At 39.8% G+C, this 18,937-nt stretch overlaps 1 protein-coding gene across 1 annotated transcript in view; it reads right to left on the reverse strand.

Moving 5' to 3' along the window:
• The window catches only part of LOC122551638 (voltage-gated inwardly rectifying potassium channel KCNH7-like), a 470,988-nt gene that overhangs the window by 239,290 nt on the left and 212,761 nt on the right, over positions 1 to 18,937 (reverse strand). The window contains exon 3 of the mRNA XM_043693875.2: positions 3,736 to 3,888. Within this exon, the coding sequence (XP_043549810.2) occupies positions 3,736 to 3,888 (153 nt within the window). The remainder of the gene's footprint in view (positions 1 to 3,735; positions 3,889 to 18,937) is intronic.

Below are 18,937 nucleotides of genomic sequence, written 5' to 3' on the forward strand. Positions count from 1 at the left end.
CCCAATTTTTTTTAGCCATTTCTCCTCCTGGCCACCTAACCACACCTGAGACTTTGGTGCACTTCCCTCTCAAGCAATCACAGTCCCCTCAGTGGCACGGCTGAGTGCAAAAGCTGCTACCCTCTGATTGGCTTGTATCTCTCACTGGGTGGTGCTTCCACCGCTATGATGCCAGTAGAATACTGACAGATGCCCTTTCTACTGCCTAATCTAAATGTGGTTTGGTGGACCTTCCTGAAAGGAGTCTGTGCAGTGTGTTGCTGGCAGGTAAGACCCATGACACCACAACAAGATTCTGCCCACAGTAAATGTAATGTAGGATACAAAACCAACCTATTTATATACATTGGGTTAAAGTAAATTACGGCAGATGCTGGAATCTGCAACCAAACGAGAAAATCTCAGCAGCTCTGGCAGCATCTATAAGGAGAGAAAAGAGCTGATGTTTCAAGTCTAACTGACCCTTTGTCAAAGCTTAAAAAAAGGGAGAAATAGGGAGGTATTTATATTAGGCTGAGAGAAAGCGAGTCATGGCTCCAGAAGCAAAAGTAGCTGTAAAGAGGTGATAATGGCAGTGCATGGAGAGATTATAGGGAGATTAGGAGCTGGGAATGACCAAGATGGAAACCAGTGCTATGTGACAAAATATGTGGGGGATGGGTGAAGCAGAGGCAAAATGGAAAACAGGAGAGAAGGGTAGCAAAGGGGGAAGAGTTCAACTTCAGATGATTATCCCATCTCGACCCCTCTGCTTTCATTCTGCTCCGTAATTTTATTTCATTTATTTTATTTATTTTTTTCATTGTTCTGTACCTCTTATTTCTTGACTGTCTCTCTTTCTCTCGCTCCCCACTCTCTCAACGCCTTTTTCCTCTCCTCTTCCCCCTTTGCTACCCTTCCATTTTGCCTCTGCTTCACCCCTCCCCCCCCCCCCATCCCCCACATATTTTGTCATATAGCACTGGCTTCCATTTTGGTCATTCACAGCTCCTAATCTCCCTATAATTTCTCCATGCATTGTCATTATCACCTCTTTACTGCTACCTTTGCTTTTGGAGCCATGACTCGTCTTCTCTCAGCCTCATATAAATACCTCCCTATTTCTCCCTTTTTTTAGCTTTGACAAAGGGTCAGTTAGACTCGAAACATCAGCTATTTTCTCTCCTTACAGATGTTGCCAGATCTGCTGAGATTTTCCAGAATTTTTTCTTTTGGCATTTATATAAATTGACCTTTCATAATATTAATGTAATAACAATCAGACAACTTATTTTTAATTTAGTGTGCTCTTGTACGGTCATAAAATCATAAAATGATTGTGGCACAGAAGGAGACCATTCAGCCCATTATGTGTATGCCAATTTTCTGTCAGGAGCAACTTCACTACTGTTACTCTCCCACCATCTGCCCATACCCCTGTACATTCTTCTTTTTCAGAAAACAATTCAAGTTTCTTCTAAATTTCTCAGTTGAACCTGTTTCCACAATCATCTCAGACAACGGGCGGCACGGTGGCACAGTGGTTAGCACTGCTGCCTCACAGCGCCAGAGACCTGGGTTCAATTCCCGCCTCAGGCGACTGACTGTGTGGAGTTTGCACATTCTCCCCGTGTCTGCGTGGGTTTCCTCCGGGTGCTCCGGTTTCCTCCCACAGTCCAAAGATGTGCAGGTTAGGTGAATTGGCCATGCTAAATTGCCCGTAGTGTTCGGTGCAGGGGTAAGTGTAGGGGAATGGGTCTGGGTGGGTGCACTTTGGTGGGTCGGTGTGGACTTGTTGGGCCGAAGGGCCTGTTTCCACACTGTAAGTAATCTAATCTAAACAAATCCTTTCTCTACAGCAAACAACTTTTCCTATTTATCCACATAGCTAACATTTTGATCCCTTGAATCATTATTGTGCAACTTTTCTGCATACTTTCTAATATGTCGTCCCTAAGTGTGGTGCCCAGAAATGGGTACTCTATTCCAGTTGTGGTTGATGCAATATTTTATACAAGCTTATCATAACTTCCTTGCTTTTATACTTCATGTCCCTACTGATAAAAGCCAGGATATTTTACTTGTCTTGTCAAATTCAATATTTTATATGCATATAAAGCAGGGCTCTCTGCTCCTAGCTACCTTGCAAATGTATTTTCACTTTATATTGCCTCTTTGCAGTCTTTCTTTCAAAATGAATGACCTCACTTTGTAAAATTTAATTTTATCTGCCACTTGTCTACCCATTCTATCAACTCGAGTCTGTCCTCTTGACTTCTGCATTTCCTCCTTACAGTTCACTATATTTACAAGTTTTGTATGCTTCAGACATTTAAAAATTATACCCTGTATACTTATACCAAGTCATTAACACATATTGGCAAGAATAGTGTCCTTACACTCACAATAGGTGAATGCTTGCAACCACCTGTAACCGCCATTTTTTTACTAATTCACAGGATGGGGGCAACACTAGCTAGGACAGCATTTATTGCCATCCCTAATTTCCCAGAGGGCAGTTTAAGAGTCAGCTACTTTGCTGTGGGTCTGGAATCACATGTAGTCCAGACCAGGTAAGAATGGCATTTTCCTTCCTAAAAGACATTAGTGAACCAGACGGGTTTTTCCTGACAATCAACAACAAATTCAAGGTTATCACCAGACTCTTAATTCCTCAAACTTTTATTGAATTCAGACTCCACCATTTGCTGTAGCAGGATTCAAACCTGGGTCTGCAGAACATTATCTAGGTTTTGGGATTAACAGTCCAGCCACAATATCACTAGGCCATGACTTCTCCTATGAGGCTAAGGAAGATTGAAAAGTTCTGGCCAGGCGTTTTTCAATTTCTACTTGCTTAGCACTTTGGATTCAATTCATCCAGTTCTGCTCCCTTATTAACTTAAAATATAGACAGCTTACCCAATACCTCCTCCTAGTTTATTTTGTTGAGTGATAAATGTTGGCAACCTGGGGATAGCTACCTTAACATTCTTCAAAATGGGGCATTAGATTTTCTGTGCCCCCTAGGGGGTCAGCTGGTTCCTTGGTTTAATGTCTCACCTCATATGCTGCAGCACTTGAAGCTGCAACTATCTGACTCATGGGGCAAGAGTTACTTCATGCCATGTCATTTCTATCAGCTTCTTCAAGGCCTGATCATCTAGTCTAGCATGAGGGCTCTTGCATGAAGTATTGTCTCTACCTCTGGGCCAAAAGATCTGTGCTCATGTTTCACTTATTTCAGTTGAGAGTATGTTGCTGGAAAAGCACATCAGGTAAGGCAGCATCCAAGAAGCAGGAAAATCGCTGTTTCAGGCCAGAGCCCATCATTAGGACTGAGCTCACAGTCTCTCACCTATCCCAGACTATGTGTCAAAACATGTCGAAGCAGGTTGATTAAAATATCTGTAGTCTAGTATGCAACAAAGGGTCTTGGTTCAATTCCTCAGTGAATGACAGGGTTCAAATAAAGTACCACAATTACTTTTAATGTTTCTATTCTAGGAAAAGATCTCTTCTATTCTCGTTCATGGAAAATGAACTAGCACTCCTACTTTTAATTTCTAACACTCCTGGACAGAAATTGTAATAGGAGTAATTTGTTTCATCTGATTCTGTTACAGAGGCAGTGATCACTGAAACACAAAGAAAGTAATCATAGAAACTTGCTTCTACCTGATACATCTCATAAAAGTAAATTATTAGTGTCTGTAGTTCAAGTTCAATGACTGGCATAATTAAAGGGACACTTACGCGAGTCTTTGGTTGGCGACATGTGATTTAAGCTGTCTGGAGACTGTAAGCATTTCTCCTCATCCACAAATTCAAAGTTTATGATGAACATTATGACCACACCTTCTTCATTTTTCACTGGAATTATATGAGTGTTGCACAAAAATGTTGATCCTAAATAATAGAAAAGAAAAGTAGGTCAATATCTCCAAGACAGACTGAATAAGATCCATGGCTGAGAATGAATAACAATGCAATTTGTACTCTCGGTTTTTGGCTTTGTGAATGGTAAGTTATATTTGTCTAAATAACAAAGAAGTCCTCATCAGGGAATTGATGATGGATTGTTGTATAATGTTGTTCGAACACTAAAAGGTGGATAGGAAAACCATTTCAGAACACTTTAAAATTGCTTATGTTAGATTTATGAATTTCAACAGATTTTCTTATGGTTTCACAGAGGTACAGAGAATTCCTCTTGTTAACATTCACTTTTGAAATGAATGGTGAGAATCATGGACAGAAATTGTAATAGGAGTAATTTGCTTCATCTGATTCTGTTACATGTCTGACTGATGAGTTGTAGACGTAGCTATCTTCATGCTCATTGTGTATCTTTAAGATATGTCTGCAGGACACACTTATCTGATTTACACTGTCAAATTGTGCTTATAAAGTACAACAATCTTTTGATTTGAGATTCAACATTTTTACTCAAACCTCAGTGGTTTACAAGTTCACCTTTATAGAGTTGAATACTTTTCAAGGCAGCATGCAGTATAGTCTTTGTTTTATGATTTTGGAAGATGATTTAGAATTTGTATTACACATCTGATTTAGCCAACAGTTAGTCACCAGATGTTGTAAAGTGTCACAATAACACAAATCACAGTATTCCTATTTTGGACCATGTTTCCTAATAAAAGTTGAGAAATGTTATTTTATCTGCATGGCTGTACAATTCATAGTGATATTCATTATCATATCTAGTTTCTTCATAGCCGTCCATTATTTTTAGCTTTAGTAATAATTTTGTTTGTCTATTTGCCTGTATATTTATCATATTAATTGAGTTACATGAGCACATTCAATAGGAAATTACAAATGTATAAGTTATTGAGCTGAAGTAGACCATTCAGCCCATTGAGCCTGCTTTCCCATTCAATATGATCATGGATGATCTGTTTGTGTTTCCAATTCTGCTTTTCTATCTGCTCCTAACAAACATTGATTTCCTTTGCTACCTAAAATCCATCTTTGCTTTAAAAATATTCAATTACCCCAAATCTGAAGCAGAGAGTTCCAAATTTGTATAACCATCACAGAAAACAATTCTCCTCATTTCTGTGCTAAAACAGTGACGTCAAATTTGTTAATGCTTTTTAAGGAGCCAATAGTAAAGCTTATTTCAATAAATTATATTTTTCCACTAAAAAAAATTAGAATCTTTAAGCCTATAACCAAAGTCATGCATCAACTGCAGTCGGCTCATTCAGCTCATTGAAAGCATAGACTTTTGCAAGTTATTTGAAAATTTCCGTATGAAATACAGTTGTAAACTTACAAGGATATTTGCCTTTTCCAAACACGTTAACTTTGTAAATGAGTGCCAAACAGTTGCTGCAACAAGTTTATCATTGATGTATTTACTATATAGGGTATTTCAGTTCCCTCAACATGCAACTGGGCAAAATCAATTATAGGATATAATCTCTACAGTCCATTCGGTCCATCGTGTCCAACCCTCCGAAAAGCATCCCACCCAAATTCACCCCCCTACCCTATCCCTATAACCCTACATTTCCTTTGGCTAATTCCCTTGCCTGCAATCCTTGAATGCTATGGTCAATTCAGCATGACCAATCCACCTCGCCTGCACATTTTTGCATTGTAGAAGGAAACTGGAGCACCCAGGGGAAATCTACGTTCTAACCGCAATTCACATCATGTAGGTGCACCTTCAAGAAAGCAGTCATTTGCAAGGAAACTAGGGATGAACAATAAATTCTGGCCTCACCAGCAATGCCCACATCCTGAGAATGAATATTTAAAATGGAATTTAAGTTAAACTTATATGAATTACTCATAAGCATCTGTCACTGGTGTATGACTACTCATTTCTATTTGACACTGAAATACTGTCTGAAACAGAATAATATGGATTTGTATGGATATTTCATATACCAAAGTCTTCCTGTATTGATATCATTGCATTGAAGTTGGAATTTAAGTTGAGAGCTGTGAGTCAGGAAACTTCAGAAACATACTTGCACTGAAATTGCCCATTATTTAAACTTCTAATGGGTTGATTTCCACTGAACCTTCCATGACACTGAGCTGATTTAGATCAAAGATGTGAGATTTCCACCAATAGTGTAACCTGGAAATGCTAGGCTGATTAACAACATATCCAGCAAAGAGATCAGCCAGTGTAACTGAAGCGATAAAACCATGATGATAATATATCTTTAAGTGGTGTATTTTGTCCTGGTTTTGTTCTTCAAAACTGTTCCTTTAACTAAGGGGAACAGCTATTCCTATCTACCCTGGCCATACCCCTCCAATCTTTAAGTACCTAAGTCAGGAAACCCCTCAGCCTTCTCTGCTCTAAAGAAAATTATCCCAGCTTCTCTGCATAGCTAAAATGCTCCAACTCAGGGAACATCTTGGTAAATCTCCTCTGTACCTCCTCCAGTGCAATCACATAATTACAATGGTGAGACAGCAAGGACAACACATGGTGTTCCAGTTGTGGCCGAAGCAAACCTTTATACACATGAAGCTTTTTTACAGTTAATTTTTGCAATGTTTTGGTTAAACCACAACTACAGTATTGGATCTAGGTCTGATCACTATATATTTAGGAACAATGTGAGTATCCTTGAGACGATACAGCAAAGCTTTATCAACTTGGGCTCAGGGTCAAGAAATTGTAGCTACATGGCTGGTTTGGAGTCAGAGCAAAAGAGTTTGAAAGGATTTGTCAGATCAGAACAAAATCATGATAGATTTTGATAAGGTGGGCACAGTAAATTGTCCTTTTCAGTTGAAGGGTTAAGAAACACAGGTTTAATGTTTTGGCCAAAACATACAGGGGGATGTGAAGAAGAAATTTATTACAGAGAAATGACGTGAAACTTAGTGTCTATCAAGGTGGTGGAAGTGGAGGCAATAGTTCTTATAAAAAGGACATTGGAAGCACATTTGTGGTAAATAAACTTTCACAGCTACAGTGATAGGATGGGGAAATGGGACAGACTGAACTATTTTACAGAGGGCCAGTATTAACATGTTGGGCTGAATGGCCTCAAGTGATACAAAGGCTTGACTCATTGATAACCCTTGGTTAACAATTCCAATGCAAGCAGCATAGGAACTTTCCATAAATAGCATGCAGCCTAGTACTAAACATACTGTTGACTGACTGCTCAATTCAACAGGAACCTCCAGGTTGTCTGAGGCTAATATGTTTTCAACCTTGCCTGCACTTCTCAAAGCAAGAATGTATTTTGACTATACCAAATGTTGCAAGCAGCTACAGAATATAATCTGACCTACTAGAAGAGTGACTTACAATGCAATCAGGGAGACAGCATGCTCTAAGACTCTCAGATGCTACGACACCCTCATTAACCAAATGCATCACACCACCCTTTGCTCTTGCAAGATTGGGCAAGAGTGAGGGCTGCATTATAGAAACATAGAATCCCCACAGTGTGGAAGGAGGCCATTTGCCCCTTTGAGTCCACACCGACACTTGGAAGAAGAGCATCACACCCAGACCCAGCCACCACACCCCCCTCCCCCACCTTATCCTTGCAATCCCACATTTACCATGGCTAATCCACCTCACCTGCACATTCCTAGACACTATGGACAATTTAGCACAGCTAATCCACCTATTGGATGTAGGTTGGTTTACTGAGCTCAAAGGTTTGTTTTCAGCTGTTTCATCATCATACTAGGTAACATCTTCAGTGAGCCTCAGGATGAAGCACTGGAGGTGTAACCCGCTTTCTATTTATATGTTTGGGCTTCCTTGGGTCAGTGATATCATTTCCTGTAGTGATGTCATTTCTTATGATGATGTCATTTCCTGTTCTTTTTCTCAGGGAATGGTAAATGGGATCCAAGTCAATTTATTTGCTGACAGAGTTCTGGTTAGAATGCTATGCTTCTAGGAATTCTCGTGCATGTCTCTGTTTTAGTTGTCCTAGGATGATTGTGTTCTCCCAGTCAAAGTGGTACCCTTTCTCATCCGAATGTAAGGACACTAATAAGAGTGCATCATGTCTTTTTGTGGCTAGTTGATGTGCATGTCTCCTGGTGGTTAGTTTTATATGCATCTATATATCCACCAGGATACATGAACATCAACTAGCCATAAAAAGACATGATGCACTCTTACTAGTAACCTTACATACAGATGAGGAAGGACGTCACTTCGACTGGGACAACACATCCATCCTAGGACAAGCCAAACAGAGACATGCACGAGAATTCCTAGAAACATAGATTCCAACCAGAACTCTAACAACAATTGTTTTGACATCACAACCCAAGGAAACTCAAACATATAAATAGAAAGTGCTTCATGGGGAGGCTCATTGAAGATATGGTGACAAAATGTCTGAAAACGAACCTTCCAGCTCAGTGAACAAACCTATATCCAGAACCTCAGCCTGAGCTACAAATCTTCTCAAAACTTGCTAATCCACCTAATCTTTGGATTGTTTGTGGAAACTGGAGCACCTGGGGGAAACCCATGCAGACATTTGGAGAATGTACAAATTCCACACAGACAATCGTCCAAGGCTGGAATTGAATTCGGGTCCCTGGTACTGTGAGGCAGACTCATGCTCTCCACTGAGCCACCATGCTGTCTCTGTACCTCTCAAAAAATGGGTGTCTTTTGACTAGACCAGATGTTGCAGCTAGCAAGGGAATAGAATCTATTAGAATTTATTATTCCATCTGTGGAAGATGGTGTTTGCCATTATTGGAGCAGCCATCAATAAGACCATGGTCAGTGAAGAAATTCAAAGCATTGAACCAGATGGCGTCATTTATCTAATCCCCTTTCTCTTTCTCCTGATCCAACAGCCTCTTCCGATTTACAAGTTGCACATGGTGTGAGCATGCCACTTCCTGCTTTTCACCATTTTCCTCATAACAGCATTATCCTGTGCCAGTCTCCATTTATTCTACTGACTTCCTCCCCCACCCACCCCCCACCTCTATCCCACCTCACTATCAATGTAAACACCACCCTTTCCCAGCCACTTTCAGTTCTGACGAAGGGGCACTAGACTCAAAAGATTAACTTTGCTTTTCTCTTTACCAATACTGCCAGAACTGCTGGGTTTTGCTAGCACTTTCTGTTGTGGCTTCAAATCACCATTATCCATTTATTGGTAGAGGAATTGAGTTCCAGTGTCCTTTTATTGGTAGAGGAATTGAGTTCCGGAGTCCTGAGGTCATGTTGCAGTTGTATAAGACTCTGGTACGGCCGCATCTGGAGTATTATGTGCAGTTTTGGTTGCCATACTATAGGAAGGATGTGGAGGCACTGGAACGGGTGCAGAGGAGGTTTACCAAGATGTTGCCTGGTATGGTAGGAAGATCGTATGAGGAAAGGCTGAGGCACTTGGGGCTGTTTTCATTGGAGAAAAGAAGGTTTAGGGGTGACTTGGTAGAGGTGTACAAAATGATTAGGGGTTTAGATAGGGTTGACCGTGAGAACCTTTTTCCACGTATGGAGTCAGCTATTACGAGGGGGCATAGCTTTAAATTAAGGGGTGGTAGGTATAGGACAGATGTTAGGGGTAGATTCTTTACTCAGCGAGTCGTGAGTTCATGGAATGCCCTGCCAGTAGCAGTGGTGGACTCTCCCTCTTTATGGGCATTTAAACGGGCATTGAATAGGCATATGGAGGATAGTGGGCTAGTGTAGGTTAGGTGGACTTGGATCGGTGCAACACCGAGGGCCAAAGGGCCTGTACTGCGCTGTATTTTTCTATGTTCTATGTTCTATGTTATCCACAGTTCTTTGTTTTTATTTTAGTAGGATTCATGAGATGACTGCTGAAGCAGTTGAAGTCCATATGCATCAAGACCTGGATAATATTCAGGCTGGAGCTGATAAATGCTGAAAATGTGTTGCTGGAAAAGCGCAGCAGGTCAGGCAGCATCCAAGGAGCAGGATAATCGACGTTTCGGGCATGAGCCCTTCTTCTCCTGACACTATCCCAGCCAAAGCACCTCACTTGATCAGAGCCCCATCCACAACCTTCAACACTCACTCCCTCTAGCACTGAGGCACAGTGACTACAGTATGTACCATCTACAAAATGGGATTAACCAAGGTCCTTTGGCATCATTGTCAAATCCCATGATCTCCACCATTTAGAAAGAAAATGGCAGCAAAAGCATCGGAACACCATCACTGACAAATTTCCCTCAAAGTCACACTTGGGAACAGATTGCTATTTCTTCATTGTCATCGCTTGAACTCTTTCCCAACAGCACTGTTGGTATCTACACAACATAGGCTCCAATGTTTCAAGGTAGTGGCTTACTGCCACATTTCCAAGGGCAGTTAGGGATGGACAATAAATGTTGACCCAGCAAGTGATACTCATATCCTAAGAAAGAATAAAATATATTTCTGCCTGAAAATCTATTCATGTGTTAACGGTACTACAATTGGTTTCATATCAATTTTACTGAAATCAATAATGCCTGCTTTCTAAGGAAAGATGCTTAGCAATACATCCTTAGTAATAGTGAATAGTTTATTATGATTGTTGTTAATAAGAGTTTCACTTTATCAGCACAAAGCTATTGTCAACATAATTATGCCAGTCTGGCTTTTCATGTTTAATTCAGAATTTTAACTTGTAGAGGTCAATTTTCAAACATTGTTAGTTGTAATTGAACACCAAAATTTTAGAAGATTATAACCCTGAATCATGTTTTGTTTGTTGAATATGTGGTTTCATCAACATGAAATGTAAATAAAAACACTGAAAGAAATAAACACATTTACTGACGCCGAATATTTTCATCTGCAGTGGTTCATATATAGATAAACACTTTACTTGTTGTTACCTAATAAAAATCAGTGAAATAAAAAAGATGTTTGAATTGTAGGAAAGAAAATTCAAAATACTAGCATCTCCCAGAAACACTTGAAACTTTATATTTTGTACCCATGATGTGTGCATTCCACACCAAAACCCAAATTGAGTTTTGTTAAAAAAAAGACAAGCTGTTATAGCATGTTGCCTTTGAGAGCATAACTGTTTTTTTCTGCAACACTGCAATTCTATAGTACCAGTTTAGCATTAACATTCAACTTCTTAACTTCATAACTTGTATATGTACTAGACTTCTGGGACTGTAGATGGAAAGAATAGTGATGAAAAGGAGAAAATATGACAATAGGAAAATCAGTATGAAAGAGTAAAACACCAGACAATGGAACTCAGAAATAAAAACAGACAATGCTTGAAGTATGCAGCAGATCTGATAGCAATTATGGAGAGAGAAACTGAGAGTTCATGGCCAACATTTTAAGGATCAAATTACTACAGGTGCTGGAATCTGTACTGAAAACAACAAATGCTGAAGATCACAGTGGGTGAGACAGCATCTACAGAGAGAGAGCAAGCTAACACTTCGAGTCTAGATGACTCTTTATCAGAATTCATCAGTCCCTTCATCTGATGAAGAGTCATCTGGACTTGAAGTGTTAGCTTGTTCTCTCTCCATGAATGTTGTCTGACCCATTGTGATCTCTGGCATTTGTTGTTTTCAGCCAATATTTTAACCTTGGTTTATAGAATAGGGGACAGGCACTAATTCAGCTCACTTGTTTTTCACTGGTTTCTGCACAATTATGATCACAATATAAAATGCTGGCAGCTTACACACATGACACATGCAATTCTCTTTCACCAGTTGACAATGCAGTACAATGAGAAAGTTTATGGTCACTCTTTGTAAAAGAGTTATAGGTGTACTTGCCACTTGATGGAATATGACTGAACTCACAGTTTTGGCTGGCTGTCGCATTGACTATCTATTACCAGGGATTTCATGCTGCCAGACTTGCATTTCTTCTTTCTATAAGGCCATATAAAAATTGGAGTACGTATTGTGCCTTCATTTTTGGAGCTCGAGTTTAAACCAAACATGACTGCTTGGTTGGAAGTCTTTTCTCTCCTTTGTATATATGGAATTTATACTAAAATGGTGACTTCTCTGACACTCAATTCTTGTTAATACAAATGAACTGTATTTACACTTTAAGCATGTGATTTAGGACTTCAGTTGACTCAGCAGTAGAAAGTGGTACTAGTGTTATTTTTAATGAGATTTTGAATTGATTCCATTCACATGATTTACCTTATGATGTCTTAAATGTTCAGTATTCAATGTCCTCTGGTCTTATGGTGTATTCTGTTAAAATACTTTTCGAGAGATATTGATTAAGCACCTACCATAATTGAGTAAGCATTGACATACTTATCAACAGTCGAGAGTGTGGTGCTGGAAAAGCACAGCAGGTCAGGCAGCATCAGAGGAGCAGGAGAATTGATGTTTTGGGCTCACCATATTTTATCACATATTTTATCTCACCACCCTCTTGGCTCACAGCCTCATTCCTGATGAAGGGCAGTTGCCCGAAACTTCAGTTCTCCTGCTCCTCAGATGCTGCCGACCAGCTGTGCTTTTCCAGCACCACTCTCTGGACTCTAATCTCTAGCATCTGAAGTCCTCACTGTCAAATACTTTGACAACAGAAGAACTCGGAGTCCTGTTTTGCTTCTAGTGCCACACTTTGTTTTAATATGATAGCTAATGTGTAAATGTGTTAATGTAGCAATGTGTGAAGAAAGTGAAAAGGTAAAATTGGTCATTGTTTCCTTGATATACTTGATTGTTTTGTAGGGGAACTATGCATTACTTGTATGGGTGATGAAGTAACATTTAATTTGATAGCTGATCTGATAATCTCATAATAAGGAATAAAATTGATTGGAATTGTGCCAAATCTATCCAAGCTTCAATTATTGATACCTATATCAAACATCTTAGATAACAAGATTAATATCTTGTTCACAGTTCTGAAGAAGGATCATGAGAGCCGAAACATTAACTCTGCTTTCCTTCCACAGATGCTGCCAGACTTGCTGAGTTTTGGACAGTGTCATTTCAAATGAACCTTCCAGCTCAGCGAGCAAATTTACATCCAGAACCTCAACCTGAGCTACAAATCTTCTCCAAACTTGCTGTGTTTTTTTCAGACACTTCGAATAATGTTTCTGATTTCCAGCATCTATACTTATTTGGGTTTTTTTTAAGATTAGCATCTTGTTCATTGTGATAAATCACATCAGTTCTGTGCTTAAGTGTATGTTTAGTTATATTTGATTTACAGATATGATGAATAATATGCCATTTTGTTAAATATTATGAATGCATTAATCATAGTTTCATCATTATTTCATTAAAAATGCAATGAATGTCTAACTCAGTAATCTATTCCAGTTATATTTATGAGGTTGGTTCCTAAGACATTTTGACTTAATGTACAACATGTTTATTATAAATTGTATATAGTTTTGTAAAATATGTAAGTGCAGTTTAAAATGTAACTAATTTACATATAACACATATAGATCCACACTTGGAGTTAAAAGAAAACAACATTTTCATGAAAAAAACATTAAGTAATTCTAGGTGGCAGCTAACTGATTAAAATGCATATTTTGTTCAGGCAACCAGAAATTATACAATTAGAATGGATTAATTTTCCTGTCAGTTATATTAGTTTACATCAAGATTTTACACAAGAAATGAAATAAGACTAGATAATTTATTCTATCAAATTGATATTTAAATCAGTTGTCCAAATTCTGATTAAAACAAAATGCGTTTCTTATTCACTGTCAATTCTATAATGTGCTTTTCAATCAGTTGAACGCATTGTCTTCCACAATTGTCCATTCTTTCATAACTCATGTCATGACACCAGCTGCGCAATGCAAGTAGTACAGACAATTTATTAAGTAGTTTCAACAGCAGGATTATTTTACCTGCAGCAAATTCCATGATGTACAAATAAAAGGTTGCATTTATAGCCTCTCCCACTTTGACAGTGCGCTATTAGGAAATATTGGCAAGAGGAAAATTTGACATGAATATTATCTTTCAAGCTCTTATTAATGTGAATTTTAATGGCACTGATAAGACTCCTCGAATGATGGGACAAAACAGATATCATGCCAATGTACCTTATCCCATACTTTGAGTCCCTTACTTTGAGTGATATATGGTTGATAAACAATATTTGCCACAGTTTTGTTTTGACTTTGAAACCTACATAAAGCTGCCAGTATTATTCACAAATTAAATGAAATTCAATATTCTGGGAGCTAAGAATCACAAATTACAGATTGATGGGATAGTTAATTGCATTGTGCTGCAACAAACGTGTCAGGACTGTTTACCAACACTAGTAGCGATGGTAGATTACTGTCTTTAATTTTTATTCAAGTTCACTGTTATATCTTATAATGATTCACAGGTGTAACCTGTAGATAACATTAGTGTTTTAGAGTTCTCTCAGCATTTGTAACCAAGTACACATGAAAACAGATTGTCTTAAAATTGGTTGCGAGTTATGTGTGCAACAACAATGCATTCCAATCTCCTCAATCTTTTATGGATGCCTGTCAAATCTTATGACCAAGTGAATTTCAGGACACAAACTGGTCATATTCTGAATGTCTGGTGCAAATATCTTCCAACTGGGGTTGTTTGGTTGGCAAGGTTTCTCAACATTATATGAAAGTACTTTTTGGACCTCTTAAATAAGTTTTTTTCTCAGTTGTTTTTCTTTAAAAAAGACATGCTTACTGTGATCTGCTTTCATTGTGCAATAAAATGGAAAAGATTTCTCATTCCTTGCTTAAACATCCCGTATTTGATATGTATTACTGTTGGCTAAATATGTTGAAATGTTAAATTATCAGGCATAAAGAAACAAAGAGCTTATTTCAACATTTAGGTCCTGATTATTTATATTGATATAAGCTAAATTATGCACATTCGAATTTGGGCATAATTATAATAAAACTGGAGACTGGACTTTCAATTTTAGTAAAATAGCCACAGCTACAGTTGAAATTTGGGCTGCAACTTCTGAATTGCAATCACTGAAGAAATACCAAAATGTTAAATATTTCTACCACAGTCTGGTAGCAGAATGATTGTCCATTTGTAATATCTTATTTGCATTTGAGCTGGAAGAGAGAAAGCTTTTGAGTTTACTATATATTCACTTCCTCAAATCTCTTTTTGCTTTTAATTGCTTTTAATTCAGATAATTATTTGACAATGTTTATTTTTGGTGCCACTATTTCTTCACTGATTGCTTAACAACTTCATCTCAAACATTATTCAATGCTTCCAAAGCATCTTTACACATACAATTATCTCATCGGGATAGTGATAAACTGAAAAAAAAACTTTCACATTATAACTACGTTAAGAATTATTCTGTTCCTTGCCCCTGTAGGACAAAATATAGACAATTGTCTATTGTCATTTTTGAAAAGTTACATGGAAGGTTTCTCTTCATAAGTACTGGTAAGATTTCTTGCACTATCATCCCAAACTTGCACCTTAAAGTGTACGCTATACCCCAATGGTGCTGCACTTGTCCTACTCTCCCATTTGCTGTGGGCAGAAGTACTGTCACTGCCAGAATCTCCTGGGATTCCTATCACTGGTGCCTTCTTTAAAAGGCTATTGTGCATCCAGTCAAAGTTTGGCAGTCTGGAGCTTCCCTGTATAGTTCTATTAACTTATCCCACACAAGGTGGATAGTAGGGTACTTGATGCTGTGCTTTGTGAACAGGGACCTGGAGATCTGGTGGATGGCGTGCAGCATAAGAGGGCTGTCCTCTTTCCCCAGAACTGGCTGAGGAGGTCACAATCCCATATGCTGCCATCCTCTTCCCCAGCAGGGGCGGCATGGTGGCTCAGTGGTTAGCACTGCTGCCTCACAACATCAGGGACCTGGGTTTGATTCCACCCTCGGGCGACTGTCTATGTGGGGTTTGCACATTCTCCCAGTGTCTGTGTGGGTTTCCTCCAGGTGCTCAGTTTCCTTCCACAATCCAAAGATGTGCAGGTTAGGTGAGTGAGCAATGCTAAATTGCCCATAATGTCCAGGGATGTACAGGCTAGGTGGGTTAGCCATGGGAAATGTGGGGTTAGAGTATAGGGTAGGGGTGTGGGCCTAGGTGGGATACTCTTTGGAGGGTTGGTGTGGACTCGAAGGGCCGAATAGCCTGATTCCAAATTGTAGGGATTCTATAATTCCACTTGGGTCAGTGTTATCTCAATAGTCTATAGAAATAGCGGCAGTGTAGGAAGAACGTCAGTGATCTTTGCTGCTCCACAAGGTTAAGCACCACCATTTTTTCTCTGCTATGTCACTCCCTCTTTTTCACTGTCTGCTACTTCACCCTCCAACACCCCGAATACTAACCATGTATCAATCTGCCTATCCACTCACTCATCAATCACCTCAACAGATTTCCCTCATCTGCATCAGCTCTAACAGCTCTGCTAGCCACTTTCATTTCACTTAATCCCTCTCCTCTATTTCCTTCCAGGAGAAACTGGCTAATAATCACATGGAGAGAGCCAGGACAGGTGGTAGGATGCTGAATATTCAATTCCTCAGCCCCTACATGGCCCTGGCTTCCAAGAACTGGTTCAGTACCTGCAGAAATGCTGCAAGTTCTATGTCCTAACAACCAAGTAAGAAGCATTGTCCATTTCTGTTTTACTCTCCCACTACCACCATACTGAACGTATTGTTTGGGTATTCAACTGCTACCCTTTGTAACCAATGCATTCTTTCTTTTGTATCCTCCAGGTACTATTGCCATCACCATGATGTCAGCAGCCAACATGATGGTACCACACAGTATTTCTCCTTCCCCTCTGTGAAAGAAGGTGCAGGTGCCTCAGAGGAACCCCTGATATGACTGCCTTGTGCTCTCTCTCAGCTCAGATCCTGAAACCTCAATCAGTACATTAGCTAGATTAGAGTCAGGTGTACATGCTGATGAGCAAATCAAAGCTGCATCTCTGCAGAAGGTACTCCCAATTCTAATCTCTCTGCATCAATGTCCCAGGTCATTGCCAGCACTCAGAGGACTATGGAAACCAGGCACTTGCTCAGCTCCAGAGGAGAGTACCCCAGGGTGTCAGCAATTTACAACTTCCTACAAACTTAATTTTTTATTTTAGGTTTTATTTCAACTTTACAAAGAGGCAGGAGCTAGGTTTGTCTCTGGAACTGGGAAAACGTGCACAAAGGTTGCACGACTGCACTATTGCTGCTGATACCATCCAGCCGAATGGCTGAACAGGTTGTTGGCTGCCATGGAGAGCCAGGTCCAGCACTCTCAGAGTCTGCTGATAGATGCACAGACCTACACTCTAAGACTCTAGCACCAATAGCAAGATGACAGCAGGACAATGGACCCTAACCTCAATCCAAGAGCTCCTTCCTTACAAAGAAACAGAGCAGTGGCAGTGGATCCCAGCTCAGGTGAAACCAGATTAAGGACCCTATCAGCAGACTCTGAAAGTGTTGGACCTGGCTCCCCATGGGCCATCAACCTGTCCAGCTGTTCGGCCCGATGGTAGCAACAGCAATGGTGCAGTCGTACAGAATGTGGGGCTGATCGAAGCTAATGGCATTGACAGGGAGAAGGTAATCTATAGATTTGAAGGTTCACTAACCTCCTCGCCCCCACCTCCCCCATCCCCTCACTGCCTTCTCAATCAGTTAGGAAACCACCCTCCATGCATCAACAGTAATTGCTATGCCATTTACTTTCATCTCCCATAATACCTGAGTCTTTCTCAGTCCAGGAGTAAAACAGCCCACAAGGTCAAGATTAAGTGAAGTAGTCCCTATCATTCAGCTCCTCACTCCTTATGAGCAGAAGTTCCTGACTTCAATTGCCCTGGAACATGACGAGAACTGATATTAGAGGTTGCCCTTGACTGACTGAGCTAGAATTCTCTGACTGAAAACCATCCTCTGAACTGGACTGATTACAATCATGGCATACTTACTGGCTTTATTTCTGCATTGAAAAGCATAGTGATACAGCAGTAATTTGGTGCTGGTATCTTTGGCTGAGGGGGTAATGTGCAAAAAGGTAATGCAAGGCAGGGGATGCTAATGAAAATTCAGATCAGCTCAGAGTGAGAGGGCAATGTGACAATGTTGGGCTTTTAATAAGGCTTTAACAAACAATAATGAACATGAAGTGGGAATTCCCCACTCCTGAAAATCTCATCATGCCACTTGGGCAAACTATACAAGATGCAACAAAATGATCTTGACGTGAACTGGACTTGTTGAACACTTTTAGATTAGATTAGATTAGATTACTTACAGTGTGGAAACAGGCCCTTCAGGAAACAAGTCCACACCGACCCGCCGAAGCGCAACCCACCCATACCCCTACATTTACCCCCTACCTAACACTACGGGCAATTTAGCATGGCCAATTCACCTAACCTGCACATCTTTGGACTGTGGGAGGAAACCGGAGCATCCGGAGGAAACCCACGCAGACACGGGGAGAACGTGCAAACTCCACACAGTCAGTTGCCTGAGGCGGGAATTGAACCCGGGTCTCTGGCGCTGTGAGGCAGCAGTGCTAACCACTGTGCCACCGTGCCGCCCACGAATCTAAAAAAAAACACTTATCTCACCATAGCCCATATTAATCGAAGCCTAGTAAGATTGTACTCTTTTTTTTTAAGTCCAGATTGAAATAACGAACTACATTTAGATTTCTCATTTTAAGATCCTGAAGGGTCTTGACAGGATTGATGTTGAGAAGATGTTTTACTTGTGGGATAATCATGAACAAGGGGACATAATTACAGAATAAATGGACATTCATTTAAAAGTGAGATGCAAAGAAATTGCTTCTCCCAGATGGTAGTGAATATTTGAAATTCTCTACCAGACAAGTGTGGAAGGTAGGTCATTGAAATTATTGAAATAGAAGGCAGATATCTTCTTGAAATATGGATGTGCTGAGGCATATGAGCAGCTGGAATGAAAGAGGATCTGAGGCCTGGGGCAGATCAGCCATGAACATATAGAATG

Source organism: Chiloscyllium plagiosum, unplaced genomic scaffold, assembly GCF_037043375.1.
Source record: "Chiloscyllium plagiosum isolate Xiang-an unplaced genomic scaffold, Cpla_swu_hap1 HiC_scaffold_7, whole genome shotgun sequence".
Taxonomy (NCBI): Eukaryota; Metazoa; Chordata; class Chondrichthyes; order Orectolobiformes; family Hemiscylliidae; genus Chiloscyllium; species Chiloscyllium plagiosum.